Source organism: Strongylocentrotus purpuratus, unplaced genomic scaffold (assembly GCF_000002235.5).
Source record: "Strongylocentrotus purpuratus isolate Spur 01 unplaced genomic scaffold, Spur_5.0 spur5_scaffold_5, whole genome shotgun sequence".
Taxonomy (NCBI): Eukaryota; Metazoa; Echinodermata; class Echinoidea; order Camarodonta; family Strongylocentrotidae; genus Strongylocentrotus; species Strongylocentrotus purpuratus.
This window is the reverse complement of record NW_022145611.1, coordinates 24,700,433-24,718,484: the sequence shown is the minus strand read 5'-3', so window position 1 is coordinate 24,718,484 and position 18,052 is coordinate 24,700,433. Positions and strand designations below refer to the sequence as shown.

Sequence of the window (18,052 nt, the reverse complement as noted above, 5' to 3'; positions counted from 1 at the left end):
ATATTCCAATTCCTTTTCTTTGTCCATCACCCATCTTGTCCCCTACCTACAGGCTACAGCTACACCTGAGGTGATGCCCATGCTGAGTGAGATCATGCCAGACATAGCTATTCCATCAGGCCCTGATCTGACCATCGCCATGGCCCCACCGGTCAACCAGATGCTGCTCCGAGAGCCTGAACTGGGCGATGACCGTCGGCGTCATGGAAGAGAGAAGGGCAAGGGCGGAAAGAGCGAGAGCAGTCAAACAAAAGTCTAGCTGTACTTGACGTGGTCAATTACTCATTATTATCCTTACATTAATGATTATATTTAACGATACTGTCTGTGTAGTATTAACTGAATAATAATAGTCTTGAGCTCTGTTAATGATGAAAATTAAGATTCTCACATAACCCACAACATTCCCCAATAATTCTTGAAACTAGAAGTTTACTACATTTGCTAAATATTGTTTTTTTTTAATTAGATTTGATATAATTGCTGGAAAAATAAAATAAAAATGAAACTTAACGGATCCAGGAATGACACATCTGTACAAAAACATTGCGCCATGTGTGCATATTCATGTCGATGCTTGTTCAGTGATTATAGTTCTTGGCAAGTTTACTTCATTTTGTTAACATTGTAATGGTTCTAACAACCAGCGGAATATCAGGATTTATTTTAGCCTCATACTATAAACCAATTAACTTTTTATCCTCTCATTGTGAAAATTCAAGATTACCTGTAAGCAATGAGTATTGACTATGATTTATTACATAAGTAATCCAGCTGATAACTAGTGCCAAAATCTGCAATACATGTATTTTATATTATATAACACAGGTGACAACAAATAAAATAATCAAACTATTTCCATTTATACAGCTCACTTCATTTCATTTAAAGAGACCTAACCGGTATATTCCTCATTAAATACATGTTAAGTCTATTCCTCTATTAAATCTAGAAATTTGCATTTTTGTGCACAAAAAAGCATATTGTAGTATAGTACAAGGAAAATTCTATGTTTAATTCACTAAATTAATTTTAAAAAATGTATTCTTTTAAAGAGTTTTGTTGCAGATATTTTTGTGACAAGGCTGTTTTCTGTTTAAAAATTAATTGGTCATATTTTTTTTCTGAGGTTAAAACTAATCATTTCCTTTAAAAAGTAGTATGGAACTGTAACATTGTGTTACCTAGTGGTAGTTTCTTTTCTTTTTTTATACATGGACTGAAAAATAATGTTGATTTCCTTTACCCTGCTAAAACATTTGTGTTCATTAATTCTTTGATATCAGTTAATGATTTTATTTCATTTGTGCAATTTTCTCTTTGCATTATTCATTCCTATTTTATGTTAGTCAAGTAAAAAGAAGAATATTATCTTCTTTTTGTGTGTGCGCATCTACACAGTTGTTGAACACAAGATATATTACATATTTTGTTGATATTCAAACAGAAGGATGTTGAACTGTATAGAAACTTTGTTTCAGCAATCTTCTGAATGTCCTATGTCACCAGCTTTTCCCCCAATCTCATCAGTCATGTTGGATTCAAAGATAAATAGTGGAAGTATTAAGAAAGCCATAAAGTTATTGCATACAAAATCTTTGGAGAACAAATGAAGGTATTGGGTATGTCATCTAAATGGAAGAAGTGATGATAGAGGAAGATAGAAGACAGTGGGAGAGTAACTAATCTAGACAAATTACAAGACGGCCAAATCATCCTAACAGGATGAAGAGAATCTTACAAATTTACAGAGCTGCAATACCCTAACTGGTTGAAAAATTCATTTAGGCAGATCAGATTTGATAATAATATAAATGCGCTATTGTTGTACGTCGTTGCCTGGTGACTTTAATGTTTTGTGATTATGACCAAATTTCTGAATAGAGATAGAGATAGAAGTCTATCTTTTACTATATTTTATCTTGTTTGAATTCATAGTTGTTATGTTACAAAAGGGCACACCCTAGACCTCTTTCTGGGTTTGTTATATGTATCTCATGAGGAATAATACAGATTTGTTATTTCACAACTAGGTCATGAGCTAGGATGGGTGACATTAACCTACATGTATCTCTATAAATCTATGAAACTCAAAATAGGGACACAGACAGATTTTCTTTATTATTATGTTTTTCATTTCAGCATTTAAGTTGATTTGGTAAGCCAAGCGTCACAAACCTTTCAAATCTGTTCTCACTTCAACCAATAGATTAATAGGTAGTAACTGAACCTCTGTGGGGCCGTATGACGCCTGAATGCTTGCAATTATTTTCTTTTGATAGAAATGACGCCTTTCAAGAGAAACCATTCATTTTCAAAATTTTATGGGAGAGAGAGAAAGAGATGCTTGTACTTGTTTATTGGACTTTGATCATGCCTTTCAAGCCATATTTTTAACCCCTGAATATTTGCATAACATGTCCTTTTTTTGTATCCCTTGAGCAGATATTCTCTCTTTCATTTTCACTATAAAAGCATCAACCATGTTAAAGTGTGCATGTGATGTAAAGTAATCAAAAAGGGCACTGCACTACACGACATTAGATTGCAGAGCAACCTTTTTTTGGTCCCCCCTAAATTTACCTTTATTTTCCACCTAAAATAGTTTGACTGCATCAGAAATATGCTTCTTGTACAGAAGAAACAAGTCCTCTCGGATGAAAAGATTTTTAGTTTGGTCAAGACATTGAATTTTCTTTCTTTCAGATCAAAAGAAGGATCTTCTCCTAGCTGGCTCCCCATATAAAAAAACCTCTCAATGTATCACAAGAAATAACAGTCTTAGAATTCTTGCTTGTCCATCTTCTTAATCCGATTACGATGGCTGCATGGGGCAAAACAATGTCGTCACTTGTAGAAAGCGTATACAGCTTTCTATTAAATTTAGATGGTAATGCAAGGCCATGCCACCTCCTTCATTCATTAGATGCAAGATCTGGATAGCCTTTGGGAATACCTGTTGTCCATGCTGGCTTGCATTTCTTCCTCATTTTAATAGAAATTTAAGCTGAAGCACAAAGATTGGATTGTTTGGTATCCTCAGGTGTACATCCAATCATAACAAATTAAATTTTGGGCTAAATCTGATTATTACTCTTGTCAATATCTCGCCAATATCTCGCCCTGCAAAGAATATACAACCTTGGTATTGGTTTCAAAAGTCAAGCATATGCAAGTGCCTTTTGATCAAAAGCAACAATAAAGTGATATTTTTTTAAATTTCATGTACGGTAACCTGCTTTTCTTTTATCTCCGATTAAAAAATAATCATTTGCATGAATTGGAAAAATAACAAATGAAAGCTGAATTTGTCATTGATACCTTAGATTGAAATTACTTTTGACTATTCCATGCTAAGAGTTCTAATAGGATAGTATTTCATTAATCAATATTTCTAAAGAGATCCAGGCCTGCCAAACATTTAGTAAGAAATATTGCTATCAACTTGTGATACAACGACTTGGCTATCTATCATGTGACCACTCCTGAGTGAAAAACCAGGTGCTAAATCACCCCCATTTCGGGCCATTTTTCATTTTCTCTTTAATCTTACTCGTTTTCAACGGATGTGCGGATTCAAGCCGTGAGCCAAAAAGTCCTAAATTTGGCCTAATAGTCCTCACGTGTACAGATCATGGGAATCGGTGTTGTAGTTTTAATCTTGGAACAGGCACCATGTATTACCATAATTTTTGAATTACTGGCATTAGAGATGATGGGTGAAGCGAGGAGCGTGGAGACCGTTAGTGGAATCATCGAGGGACCTCTAGGTTTGATCTATCTTTCTCTCTATCTCCCATAAGGATATTCATGGTCATTAGGATATTGGTTGATGGATGGATGGAAGAATTATAGAAGGAGTCTACTTTAGGGATTATGGATGGAGTAGAGAAGTGGTTGAGAATATGGCACCTAGCTAAATACTAGACTTAACCTAACCTAACAAAATCTAAACTTCAAAAACTTCAAATCATTCATTCTTGAAGCACTCTTACAAATATTTAGAAGCTATAGATTTTCTTCTTTTTTAAAAATTTGATATATTTTCTTTACTTTTCTGCTCTCCTATTTAGTATTGTTTGCTGAGAGCTAGATGTGTATTCACTCAAAGCTTTTTCACAAAAGTTATCGCCATTCTGGCTACCTATCTGCAGACAGTACACTATGTATTATTGATTAATTTCTGAAATTATAATTGATTACCGATAGAGGCAGGGATTGTTGATTCCCTGCATAGACACTAGACTGGTAACTTCTTCTTATGTTATCTTTTAATAACGTACAATGCAGAATTTTGTGTTCATTACATTCATTGGAAATAATGTATGTCTAATAACACAATCTTATATGATTGGAGATTGAAAAGGAATGTTAGCATTCAACTGAGTTTGATTATTATCTGTATTCATTGTGTAGTCTATGCAGTAGTGCAACGTGACGTAATGTTGCAATTTAATTTCTATATCTACAATGTTCACATTTTATTGTTCATTTTGATTATTCTTTCAGAGGTAATAGAAGTTGCCAACATTTTTATCTGTGAATATAATTGTGTATGTATTATATGGATACAATGACATGAATATGTTTTGAAATATACATTATATGTATAAACATTGTAATTGAGTATATGTTATGTTTTATGTATATGAGTATTCAACTCAAGATATCAAAAATATTAACCAAGATATTTCCATACAGAGATGAGTAAATGAAAAAGTACAGGTACGCTACTTTTAAGAAATACATAATCTTTGTAAAATTGGTATTTTGACATTATGTTGTGAATTGATCTTTTTTGTATATATATATATAAAGTCTATACGAATATGTAATATATAAATATATATCTTTCAAGTGATTCAGGTAATTATTATATGGACAATACAATTGTTAATCATGTAACAATTTATATTCTAAATCTATATTTCATAAATGTGATATATATGTATCATGCTTCATGAAGTCACCAAGTTATATGAATATTTACCCAAGTTTTGTTTATCCTTGATCCTTTTTTCCCTCAAATATCAATCAAAAGTATTAGACATTTAAAGAGCATGAATAATGAATACTGTATAACAACAACAGCAACAATAAAAAAGCTATGTTTTAGAAATCATAGAAATGTTTTGTAGGGGCAATAATGCAGTGTTTTGGGTAGCAAAATTCAAAAACAAAATTCTTAACATGAAAAACCTATGATATTCCTTGAATTGCAAATGGGCTAGTTCATACTTTCGAGTTCGAGTTTGGGGGTTTAATGACCCACTAATGTTTTTTTTTTTTTAAGTCGATAAGATATCAAGAACAGCCAAGGTTCTATTTTTAGCAAATATTATAAACATTTTGTTTTAAATACCCTTCTTACATAACTGTATAGATTTCAGACCTGCTGAGGGATACACCACCTTTAAGCATGTTACCTGACTGAATGTTCAAAGTCCTCTAAATGGGTAGTTTGAAAGCTCACCTAGTGCTCCTGTGCCATTTGAACTCCCTCTTTTGCTTGATATTAAACATTAAATGTGATAGAAATAACTTGTTTACTTGCTGTACTTCAGGTATTGCTCCAAAATATGGAGATTACTGACACTGCAATAATGAAGATTATAAAGAAAACGACTAAATCAATTAAAAAAGTTAATGAATAAGTAAAGTAAACAATTGATTGAATAGTTAGATAAACAAATCAATCAATATATAAATAAGTATTTGCTAATTGAGCAGAAATGCACTTTCAGAAACCGTCTCCGACTTTTGAGCAGTATTTCATGTCTGCAGAAAATTCTAGTGTCAGTTGTCCGTGCATGATATACTGCATAAGAATTATTTTTAATGAAACCATTTCCTACAAAACATTATTTTGCAGGTTACAGTAAGGAATCAAAGTTCATTATTCATTGCAATGATTGATATGAAATGTCATGGTAAATCCCAAAATAATAATTTCTTTGCATGCTCACATCATAAATTTCCAAGAGTGACTTGATTTTGTTCTCAATCTATATTGTTTACTTTTACTTAAAAACATTAGAAGTAAAGACATTGTTCTTGAATACCGATATCTTCTTTCCCCAGAGATAGAACCTTTTACACATGCACTCTTCAGAACAACATAAAATGGCTGAATACAGAGAATTCTCCATTAGAAATATTGTTTATGTAGTGAGTGTCTAGTCTTTTTGTGATATTGACAAAATTTGGAGAAAATAGTTAAACTTTTCTGTGTGCTGAATATTTTGTTTGATTAGTCGAGTATATAATTTTGTCATTTTATTTCACTCTCTTATTTCATTCTGAATAAGTGCAAAAAAGAAATTTCATTATTTTCTGATAACTTGATAATTTCTTATGTTCAATTAATTTTTGTTTGTTTTTATTTCACAATTCAATGTATTATTTGTTGCTTTAGAATGTTATGTACATATATATTATTGTTCAATGATGATTATGAATTGAATTAACATAATTTCATGGAATCAAAGACTCTCACTTCTCATGCCTATTTTTGATGTCTTTTGTCTGGTATCCTTTATGGTTTGGGAGACAGTCAAAATATAAATTCACAGGAGTGGTATGCAATACAGCTCTGGAAAGCTAAAGAAAACAGTTTATTAGAGCTCTGACAGAGTGAGAGAGAGAGAGAGAGTAAGTGAGAGAGAGAGAGAGAGAGAGAGAGAGTGAGTGTGTGAGAAAGAGAGAGAGTGAGTGAGAGAGAGAGAGGGAGTGAGAGAGAGAGAGAGAGAGGAGAGAGAGCGAGAGAGAGAGGGAGGGCGTGAGGAAGGGAGGGAGAGAGAGGGAGAGAAACCTTAAAATGTACTAGTATATCAATCGCTGAAATAAGATTCCACTGTAATTATATGAAGTCCAAATAGGGCTCCCATAAACAAAATAGTACCTTTTCAGTGGTGTGAGCGGTTATCATGAAACCTGAGACTTGATCGTATTGAGCATTCGACATCCATCCTTTGCATATATAGAATCATCTTTGGATTCAGTAGAGTAGTGTAATGATGGTTACTAGGAGAAGATGATGCTAATTGTTATGATGTTTAATATGATGAAGGTAGTGATGATAATGATATATGTCCTAAGGATGATGATGCTGGTTATGATGGTGGTGATGATGGAGATGACAATGAATGTGATGGAGATGATGGTGAGGATGATGATGGGGAGGAAGAGAATGGTGGTGGTGATGATAGTAATGTGTGGATGATGACAGTGATGAGGAGGAGGGTGGTGATGATGGTGACGATGGTGATGAGGAGGAGGAGGAGAAGGAAGAAGAAGAGAACAATGATAATAAGTATAATAACAAATAAGAATCGTCATTAATTTTAGTTGACAAAAATCAAACAAAGAATAAAATGATAAATTTCCCAAAGCAAGATTGTGAATCATGAGTGGTCTTAAATTGATAGTGACATCTTGATGCCGTTTAAAGATAAATGTAACTCCCCACATATTCAATGAAAATGTCCTCTTTCTAATACATTGGGCTTAATTTCATAGAAAGGTATTGCTGGGATATCAGATAATTGAATAAACAATGGAGAGTTCTTGTATGACTTCACAAGTCATGGCCATAATAAAAAATCCTAATTTTTTGTCCCTGTTTTCATACAAACCAATTTTATGTTAGGCTTTGATTCTAATTCAAGTCTGTTATCAAAGAGTAATAAATACAACGGCCTCATTTGCTCCGTTAAGGAGTGCCATCTGGAGTTATGAGGGGGTCCTGGCTGAATTAGGGATCACACAAATAAAACCAAAATGTATAATCACAAAATGAGAAATTTGATGGAAATCACTTACACACATCTTCTGTACCGGTACTTTATTACAAAATAACATATCTGTCATTTTTGTAATTCTTTTTTTTTTTTATGGGGGGGGGGGGGGGGGGGGGGGGTCATGGCATTTATATAAGGACCACGAATATACCAGAAGGGGTTGTGCATGGTGCCAAGAGTTCAAAAGAAAAATACACAATAGAGGTATGTGAATATATAGGCATAGGCGTAGACAGACAGACTCAAAGACAGACAGACAGACAGGTAAACAGATATATAGACAGATAGATAGATAGGATGATAGATAGCGATAGGATAGATAAAAATTAAAAAATGGTGATATGATCTGAGTGTCTACTGTCTTGTACTGTATTGTTTTTCTTCAAGTGTCTCCTTTAAAGGGATCCGGTAACTTTGTCTCAGATTCTGAAACAAAATTCTGGATTTAGCTCATGCTGCAATCATAATTATAAACCTTTAGGTCAGTCAGGAAATCCATGACTTTTACAAGCCAATCGCCTGTCTGATTATCAAGATATTTATGATTGGAATTACAAATTTTGAAAACCGTTCGCCGGACGGTTTTCATAACACTACAGTCTATTGGGGAAAACGAGTATGGTAAAACCGGTCACTCAAAGAGTTTTACTTTTTTGAGGCACTTCTTGATCATTTTGAAGCGCGATTTTTTTTAGGGCTTCAATACTACACCATACCACAGACACTGATAACACGTAGGGCCGTGTATCTCATATTTTACATTGCATGTTAAACGATCCCTTAAATTGTGTTTCTACATGTTTTCTCTAAAAAGACTACGACCTCTGAAATTGAACAGAGTCAATTTTTTTTGTTTCCCTCCTTTTTGTTTTGTTTCCATTTAAAATTATTTAAAATTATTAAAAAACTTGAATTCGGCGTAAATATTCATAATTGAATGACACACGCCCTTAAAACTAAAACAACAACATTAACAACAGCTACGTCTAGTCTTACAAAGAGTTGATATCAATCGTAAGTTATTTGCGATTGATATCAATCGTATACTATGTACATAAGAGATAGGAGACTGCAAACTTGCGATTGATTGGAGGACTTACGATTGATTTGGATCGATCGTAACTCTTTGTAAGACGGGGCCCAGATCAATGTTTCTGGATTTTATTCAAAATCCTGCTCTGCTCCATTGCTTTTATTCTGCCCTAGGCTTAAACTTCCCTTGGACAATAGCTTGAGATTTTGCTAGAATCTACCGGTATGAATTGACTGACGTCATAATTGTGCCTATGCGCTCCGGTCTCATGCAGATCCCTCGATCGTACCGTACCGTACCGAGCGGAGCGGCGCGGACAGTTCGCCAACTTGCGACGATAACAAACCATCATCTGAGTTTAATTTCAGCGGAAACTTGCCAGAGAAAGGACCCCATGACCAATGCGATCCTCGGCAGTGTATCGAGATTGTATTGGTAACTACACACAACTGGAAAGTCTACGCGACTCGGATACGGACGAACTTGGGTTTTTTTGTACTGAAAACTACGAAACAACACAGATTTGGATTATTTATCTGGATTTATTACACTGGATATTTAGAATTAGAACTGTTGAATAGCTTCAGACGATTCAGAGACCGATTATGGCGACCGTCCACAGAGAAAAACGAAGGTAATTTTGTAGAAAATGTGCGTTGGTGTTCAAGTGGATCGTGGAACTGGAACTGGAAGTGACTTTGTCATTGACGTACAGTTGTAATGTGGTTGACTTTGATCCTATTCATATGTTAATTACCACCATATTCATGCTATTCTTGCTACTTTTATTATTAATAACTTTGTCAAGATTTTGTTTATTATTCTGCTTAAAGTGATGAAGATCTTATTTTTTTAATTTTAATCGTATATTTTGCTATGCAACTCCCTGGCCATGGCCCTAGGCCCTATCATGTTTGTAACTATTGTTTCATTTTATTTTACCAATCACTAGACTCTAGACCTAGACCCCGTCTAGAAATATCTCGTATCTTGTATCTAGAACTTTAATTGCAGTTATGTGTATACCTAGTACTTTGTGTAAGACACTAACAGTTACATACCAAGTAAGGTAAAACAGGGGGCCGGAATTTATATCTCAATTAGCTACATGTAGTTCTAACTGTTAGGTAGGGGAGGTACATGTAGATCTACATTGTAGTCTATAGCGGTACCGGTAGGGGTGGTCTACATTGTATTTGTAACTGAGTAAGATCTCGTCTTCGTTATTTACATTAAAAAGAAGTCTATAACTTTTTCTTGTGTTTAATTCATAATTGGTCTTCATTTAAAGTTTAGGTACTAGGCCTAGATTACATGATTTAGCAATATTTTTAATTAGGCAGACAACGTTATTTAGAGTCTATTCGCAATCTGTCTAACTCTAAGTTACTTTATTTTATTTTTGAAAGGTTTAGGTCTAGATCTAGAGGATTGATCTACATTTATTTAATTATCAACTGAAATCAATAACTGGCTACATGTAGACCTATGATTTCACATCATAAAATCAATTAGACTAGAGATCACTAGACCATAATGCACATTCTTCAATTTCAGAGTCTTATTCTGTCAATTGAATGTTGATCTGGCTAACTGGCTACATGTAGACCTATGATTTCACATCATAAAATCAATTAAACTAGAGATCACTAGATCTAGACCATAATGCGCATTCTATAATTTCAGAGTCTTATTCTGTCAATTGAATGTTGATCTGATGACAGCGACAAGGATTCCATTCATGTACTGTAGGCCTTTAATGTCAAATGTTTCTGGCAGTTAGCGCTTTTTGGTGCATAGTTTCTTACAATTCAAAGGACAAAGGCAACTGCAACAGTTGACTAGGCATTCAGGCACACCGGCGCACTACCCCTTCCCTATTCTAGTCTGTTTTGGATAAACAACAAACGGTTGAAGAAACAATACAAATCGCCAAATTGGTATCAGACATTTGTACAAATACCGGTATCACAAGTTCACAACAAAAATGAAAGTGAAATTTCTGCAACAAGTTCAAATTAATGTTAGTAAATATTAGCTAGTTAGTATGCAAGAGAGTTTACAGATGATCAAAGGCATTGTGGAGCTGGTTCATGAAATTGAAGTAAATATATTTTTAAAAGAATCCAAATCATAACTCTGAATTTAGTGGCATTGTCTTCATAATAAATAGAGTGTTCTAAACCCTTGTTTCCCCTATTGCAGAGCACATTCATATTTCAGAATATTTTGGCATTTCTGTAGCTTATTGATACAAAATTGTGTCACTGGATAATTTTGGAATGTTCTTTTCATTTTGCTTTTTCTGAAGAAAAAGGATACAGAAAGAAAACAAAATTATGTGATGAGAATTCCTTTTTTGAGTGTATTAAACTTATGTTTAATTTTTATCTGAATACCTTTTGGAAAAGATGCATGTGTGATTACTCCAGTACCACATGTAAGATATCTGAAATTATTCATTTATTGGTATGATCTAAGAAATTCTTGAAATATCAAAATATTTCAGTGCCTGACTAAAATTGTACTCTTCTCCTCTCCCCCCCCCCCCCTCCCCCAATAAATCATTTGAGACTCAATTGCCCTTAGTTTAAACCCATTGTTATTTGACCTTTCTTCGGTTGATTTGTGTTGTGTTGTGTTTGACTCTTGCTACATGTATGTAAAAAAATTGAGCATCAATTCTCCAGGTAGGCAAAATTGTAGTCTAGAATTTCTTAGGAAAATCAAAGACAACCATGGGATGGTTGTGACATTACTGAGAATCCTCAAAAGTACATGTACAAAGTCAAAGTTAAAGATTGCATTGTTAGGTGTAAATTTCTACTTTTATTCACAAGTGTCTATTTGCATTTTTTTAGGAGGGGGGGGGGGGGGTGATCAGAGATCTTTAAAAAGTTTCTGAAATTTATCATCTGTCATAGCCCTTCATGTGGACAGAAGCACTATGAAGTAATTGATGAAATAGAATGTCCTTATGACAACCAACTTAGTGTAAAGGTAATTGTATTATGCTAGACAGTGCCAGAACACAAAAATTAATTGTATGTATTCTATTTACAGCTTTTTGGGAAACCATTGAAATTTCAGTGTTTAAGCCATTCAAAAAATAATGGCATATTTACAATGTAACCCAAATGATTTAACTTTTTAAACTTTATTTATCCAAGAAAAAATTCTAAAATTGGTATGGGTATATTTTACAATTTTCTCTTTTTCTCTTGGGTTAGAGAACGCTGTTATGCAGATACTTTTTCCCTGCCAGGGCAAAGATAGAAATTGGATTTAAGAAACAAAATTTTTCCTGTATACATGTACGTGTACTCCTTAATGTTAATTTGTAAGCTATTAGAGATGTTCCTATGGAATTTAATGAGTGCATCACCAAAGGCAAAGTAACCAGCAGACCTCCCATTTACTTCACTTTCCATGATACCAATTCATTTTGTACATATGTACATAGATTCTACCTGTAGAGTGCAGGTTTCTGATTCACCATTTTATAAACAGTACTTGAAGTAAAAGACAGACACAACAAATACACACCCTCTGCATTTCCTGACCTTATCTGAGTTCACAGATCAGGCACTGGCTGGTCAACCCATTCAACACAAGACTGAAAGAAATTGTGTTTAATGAGCTTACTAAAGAATTTATAAGATGTTTAGACTGAGACTAAATCTATTGTGTAAGCATTAGTTCTTGTCTGATCAGCAATAAGTAATCTCCTTGATAGCTATTATGACACTGCCACTCATTCTATTGTTCCTTGTTAACTCCAATAAGTGCTTATCTTGTCAACTGTATAGAAAGCTGTGTGCAGGGGGTACATTGTTTATTTATACAATGTAGTACAGTAGAGTAGCCACTAGCCAACTATTCAGCTCTGTGACCTTTACCTGAGATAAGGTCATGAATTGATCTGTCTACACCACTGACCCAATTTCTGTACACTACATGTGTGTGTGCCCACATGGTCAGGATACGTACAATCATAAACCCTGCTCAGCCCATCCAAACTTAGCTTGTTTTGATTGCAATAAACCAATGCACAGACAGTATTGCTGTTGTATACTGTGCTGTATAGATGGGCTGATCATGATGCCTGTGTGTGTTCGCAGTCTGATTGAGCGTACATTGTAGTTGAGCATCCGTGGCTGATGACGAAACATATATGACATTCATGTGATCTTGTTCATGTATTTCTGACCAAAAATCCCAAAGGAAGTTGATGTAAACCTACACAAGTGTAGTTTGTATGTGGCCTCATATCCAATGAGCAGGCAACAAACATTGTAGGCTCACCCTTATATTGTGTACATGTGCGTATACTTTCGTCCTTGATTAATGTTTAGATCATAGCCCGGGCCATGCATTCAGTTATTTAAATTAAATACCTCATTTCTTTGTCCTTTCTGAATTAAGGCCTACAAGTATGTTTGTTTACAAGTGTAAATGTTATTATTGTTGAACTTTTTTGTTAATGCAAGCCAGGCTAGTACAAGTTAATGCATACAAGTAGCTACCATTTATGAAATCAACTTTGTATTCCTGCTTTAAAACAGTTTTGAAATCTAACGGGGAAAAATGTATGATAATGATATCACCATTCCAGAAGCTGAAAACATGGAGTCCAATGTGTTCATGTACTAGGACCTTCTTGGTATTCCAAATGCCATGGCTTTTTGCCAGGTTCGAGTAGCATGGGGTTTGCAAAGCTATCTATTCAGACAGGATCTGAATGCTAATTGTGCTCGTTTGGTTGATCAATTGAAACCAATAACTTTGAATAGCACATACAATGTACAGGTTTGGTACATTAGTTGCATGGTTCGAGAACACATTTACATGACATGGACTATGGTGCTGTGCGTCTGTGCGGACAGTGCTCCATTCACTGGGCACGCGGGGTTAGGAAACCTTTTTTGTTTTGATGAAAATGCAGGAGTCAAAATCAGTCGGCACTGCATATACTAGTTTGTGCGGTGATATGAAATCCATTTTACCCTTTTCAGCTCTAATCCTTAACCACTTAGGTGTTGCATATATTTTGTACTTATTTCAAATTTATGTCCCCTAATGATATCCACATAAGCTGTTTGTAATTGGTCGCCTTAATTAAAGAATCAGAATGATACAGAAAACAAAATAGCGTTCACCAAAATCTGAGTTGCAAAATCTGCGACTTCAGTGGTGAGATGTACCCCTGTACATGTAGGATTCAAATCTGTACAAATGCCTTTTAATTCCCATGCCTTTGAGCCGATTAATGTACAGTTGTGCTTTTTGAAATAAATGTATGTTTTTGTGACTTGGCGAAGTTGGCGGGAAACTGTTGGTAATGCAGCAACCTTGTACATTTAGGATGTTGTTTATTTTTGTAACAAATGTACATGTATCAGGAGAGGGTTAAACTACATTACAGTGAAAATGTGTAATGTTTGTAAATCAGTACATTGTAGAATCAGCAGAGTGGATGTGAGGACTACATTGTATCTACACATGTAGGCAAAAAACAGGTATCATTTGTTGAACTTTGTTCCTTCTTGCACCAGCTGTTCATTTCAGAAATCAGTCTTTTCTTCAAGTGAATATTGGTAATGAACTGTACACACATTCATGTGGGAAGTACCCACAAATAATGTATGTTTTACATTTGACATTAGTAGGCCTTTTGTATCATAGGCATATATCATCACAAAGTATTGTTTTGTTTTCTTTCAAAATTTCTCACTGTTAAAGGATACATGTAACAGCCATTGACTTTACAATTACATGGCATTTAGCTCTTTTTGTTGTTACCGTAATTAACGGTGTATTAACTGCACTTTTTTGCCGCCGAAAAAAATTCAAAGTCGGGGGTGCGTCTTATACACAGTACACCAATTTTTTTTTTTTTTAAAGTTTCGATTTATGCCCCTCCATCTGGCGCTATGCCTGGCAATGTCTCCCAGCTCAGTAATCAGTGTGTTGACTCACCACTCGGAAACTAGAACAACACTCAAATTTGTATGTCATCTTGGTTTGAAAGTAATCTTTCTGATAGTTCTCAATATGTAGTTAATAATAATAATTCCTCCAATTTTTCTTCTAATACATGGCGTACCACAAGATTCTATCCTAGGTCCTCTACTGTTTTTTAAATTTACATTTTCAGCTGCACCTCGCAGTTAAATGAGGGGTGCGGTTAATACACGAGGGTGGTTTATACACCGTTAATTACGGTAGCTGCAAATATTTTCTGACCTGTTTCACTAATACCGGTATTGATATTCTCAAAATTATTTGTGATAATAATGTAGGCTGTAGATTTATTTTTATTTCAGACAAAAGAAAAATAAAGAAATGCAGCTCAACAGATAATTAGAAAGAGACCCCCCCCCCCCCCCCCCCCAAAGAAAAGAAAATAAATAAAATGTACCGGTATTTATTTGTCTGTACATTGTAAATGTTTTTTTGTGACTTTTTTCTTCTAGACATTCATAGAATGACTGATTTCAATGATCTTCTTTCAGAAACTCCGAGAAGAGGAAAGAGAAGTCAAGAAATGCAGCGCGATCACGAAGAGGGAAAGAGACAGAGATATTTTATGAGTTGGCCCACACTTTACCTCTAGCACACAATGCCTGTGCCCAGCTAGATAAAGCAGGCATAATGAGACTTATACTCAGCTATCTCAAGGTTTCAAAAGTGCTTCCCAAAGGTAAGGAATGACCAGTAAATGTACAGTAATACCAAGAAGATATACTTCACACTTTACCTCTGAAACTGGTAAACATGTGTAGGCAGATAATACTCACAAATTTAACCTATTCAACATATGAGTGTGATAAATGGGATATCACTCTACCTTTTCATTACCTGAATTTTAACATAAGCTTTAAATTGTGAGTGTTGATGATAACAAAATCTACAGGCCTTAACTTAACTTGACAATGGGGAAATTTTAGTTCCAAGAAATGTTTTAATCACCAGCAATGTAGTTTTGTTCCTGCTTTGTAAATATTAACACATACATGTACAAATAAAGCAATTCCACCAACTATGTTTCACATACATGTACTGTAGTTGCTTACAATGCAAGGTTTATATCTTTTGATCATAGTACTGTAGGTGACATTAATGTACCTGTTATTAAATACCTAATAGACTTCATAGGGCAGGATGGTGGACACATTAGCTGTCTGACCTTGAATGTAGAAAGAGTAGAGTCTCGTTCCTATCTTTTCTGCAAACCTCTAATACATGCACAGTGTACATAACATTTTTTTCTATTCATGATAGATGACATTAATGTATACCTGTTTTTAAATACCTAATAGACTTCCTACAAATCAGCTGTCTGACCTACAATACATGTAGAAAGAGTAGAGTATTGATCCTATCTCTTCTGCGTACCTCTAACTTGTACAATGTATAACATTATTTTCTATTCTATACTGTACCTATGTGTATTGTGTAATGTAGTGTAGGCTACATGTAAGTATGTGTACCGGTATGACTACATGTATATATTTTATTCTAGCAAAGTATATCTTCTGACATGTATGTACAAGCTACAATGTCAGTGTTCAAATTCAAACAGGAGGTCATAAATTATTGGGATGTAATTAGCGTACATGTATGATGAAGGTATTAAAATTGTTTTCAACTCAGTTCATTCATGTATGAACCTTATATAATTAATATGGTTCTACATTTAGTGTCCCGTGATGTGTTCTTTTCCTTTTCCTATTGGACAATAGATCCAAAAATGGTATGCAGGGCTCAAAACTAACGGGTGACTGGGGCAGATGGGCACCCAAATTTAGGTTTGGACTTCCCATTTTTTGATTTTTTTTTTTTTTACATAGGGCTCAATTACTCATGTTTAAAGACTCCAAACTTTTAAATCCGGACCGTCAAAAAAGTAACTGTGGAGCGGCAGAGCCCTGTATTACGTCAATGTAATGAATTTCAATCAACTATCTATGTCAACAAAGTTTTGAACTTTCAAACTTAGGGGGATAAAATCTAGGTACTAGAAATATAATTCATATTAATCGGTTAGGCCTTTAGATCATTCAGATTGTTTTTTTGAAGAAAAATGATGTTTATCATGTATTGTTGTATTTTCCTGCAGAAATCAAGGTGGAGGAGAAAGAGGAGAAAGAAGAGAGCAAAACCATGGCGATAGAAGAGATCATCGACTCTCACTACCAGAAGGCTCTAGATGGATTTTTATTAGTCTTATCCCAAGAAGGCGATATGATCTACATCTCAGAAAATGTCTCAAAACACATCGGTATCAATCAGGTAAGGTATTCTTTACTAGAAATTATGTAACATTCGTAATTATGTGAAATGGCTAAGAAGTAAATATGTTTTATTCAGTAGAATTGTTCATGGAATTTAATATGGCTCACATGGGACAATACAAATATTTTACTGACGATTTTCTCCCTATGAAGTACAGTATGTACCTTTATGTATTACATGAGCAGTGCTATTTCAATACATAGTGTACACATGTTTCAGAGATGACAACATGTTATTGAATTTCATCAGTACAGTACATGTACATGATGTACCTTCTGAAAGATATAAACTTCACCATTTTATTCCCCTTTGTTTCGGAAAAAGAACCCTCTGTATCAAAGGTTGCATTATTTCTAGATTAAGAGCCATACAGGTTATGGGAATGAATAACTGTACTTTGTTCAGTCTATGGTTGTAGACCTATGCTGAGGGGGCTGGTTCAAGTACATACCGGTACTTTTGACTGTCTATTTGTAGACATACATGATTAGAATTAAATTAGAAAAATTGAAAATGCTGAATCATCAGTACCAATTTACAATGTACCTGTGCATGCAGTATTAGGTACCCCGGTAATAGGTTTCTAAAAGTGACTGTTTGACACTGAATTAGGGGGATTACCTTCAGCTCTCTTTACAATTACATTCTCCCAAAAATGTTTAGATCTGAGAATACAATTCATATGCAGAAAAGTACAAATATTAGTTAATTGTCCTGATTTCTTTCTTAAACAACACATTTACATGATTTTCATTCCTATTGCCTTTTGAAATTGAAAAGTTCATTTCAGTGTTAATTTGTTTAATGATTTGAATTGAAAACTGATAGTTAATTTGAAGTACATTATATCCCATCTTTATTTACTCATACAAATATTTGTAAGGAGTATACATATAGAGGCATAAACATGTAAATGTATGCA

General features: G+C 34.4%; 2 protein-coding genes across 2 annotated transcripts in view; both read left to right on the top strand.

The window, feature by feature from the left end:
* Positions 1–6,487, top strand: part of LOC578070 (BTB/POZ domain-containing protein 7) — a 63,269-nt gene extending 56,782 nt beyond the window's left edge. The window contains exon 10 of the mRNA XM_778257.4: positions 53–6,487. Coding sequence (XP_783350.1) covers positions 53–259 — 207 coding nt within the window. The 3' untranslated portion in view covers positions 260–6,487. The remainder of the gene's footprint in view (positions 1–52) is intronic.
* A 2,625-nt stretch (positions 6,488–9,112) lies between these two features.
* Positions 9,113–18,052, top strand: part of LOC577801 (hypoxia-inducible factor 1-alpha) — a 37,962-nt gene continuing 29,022 nt past the window's right edge. The window contains exons 1-3 of the mRNA XM_030998718.1: positions 9,113–9,466; positions 15,348–15,535; positions 16,955–17,127. Of these exons, the coding sequence (XP_030854578.1) occupies positions 9,438–9,466; positions 15,348–15,535; positions 16,955–17,127 (390 nt within the window). The 5' untranslated portion in view covers positions 9,113–9,437. The remainder of the gene's footprint in view (positions 9,467–15,347; positions 15,536–16,954; positions 17,128–18,052) is intronic.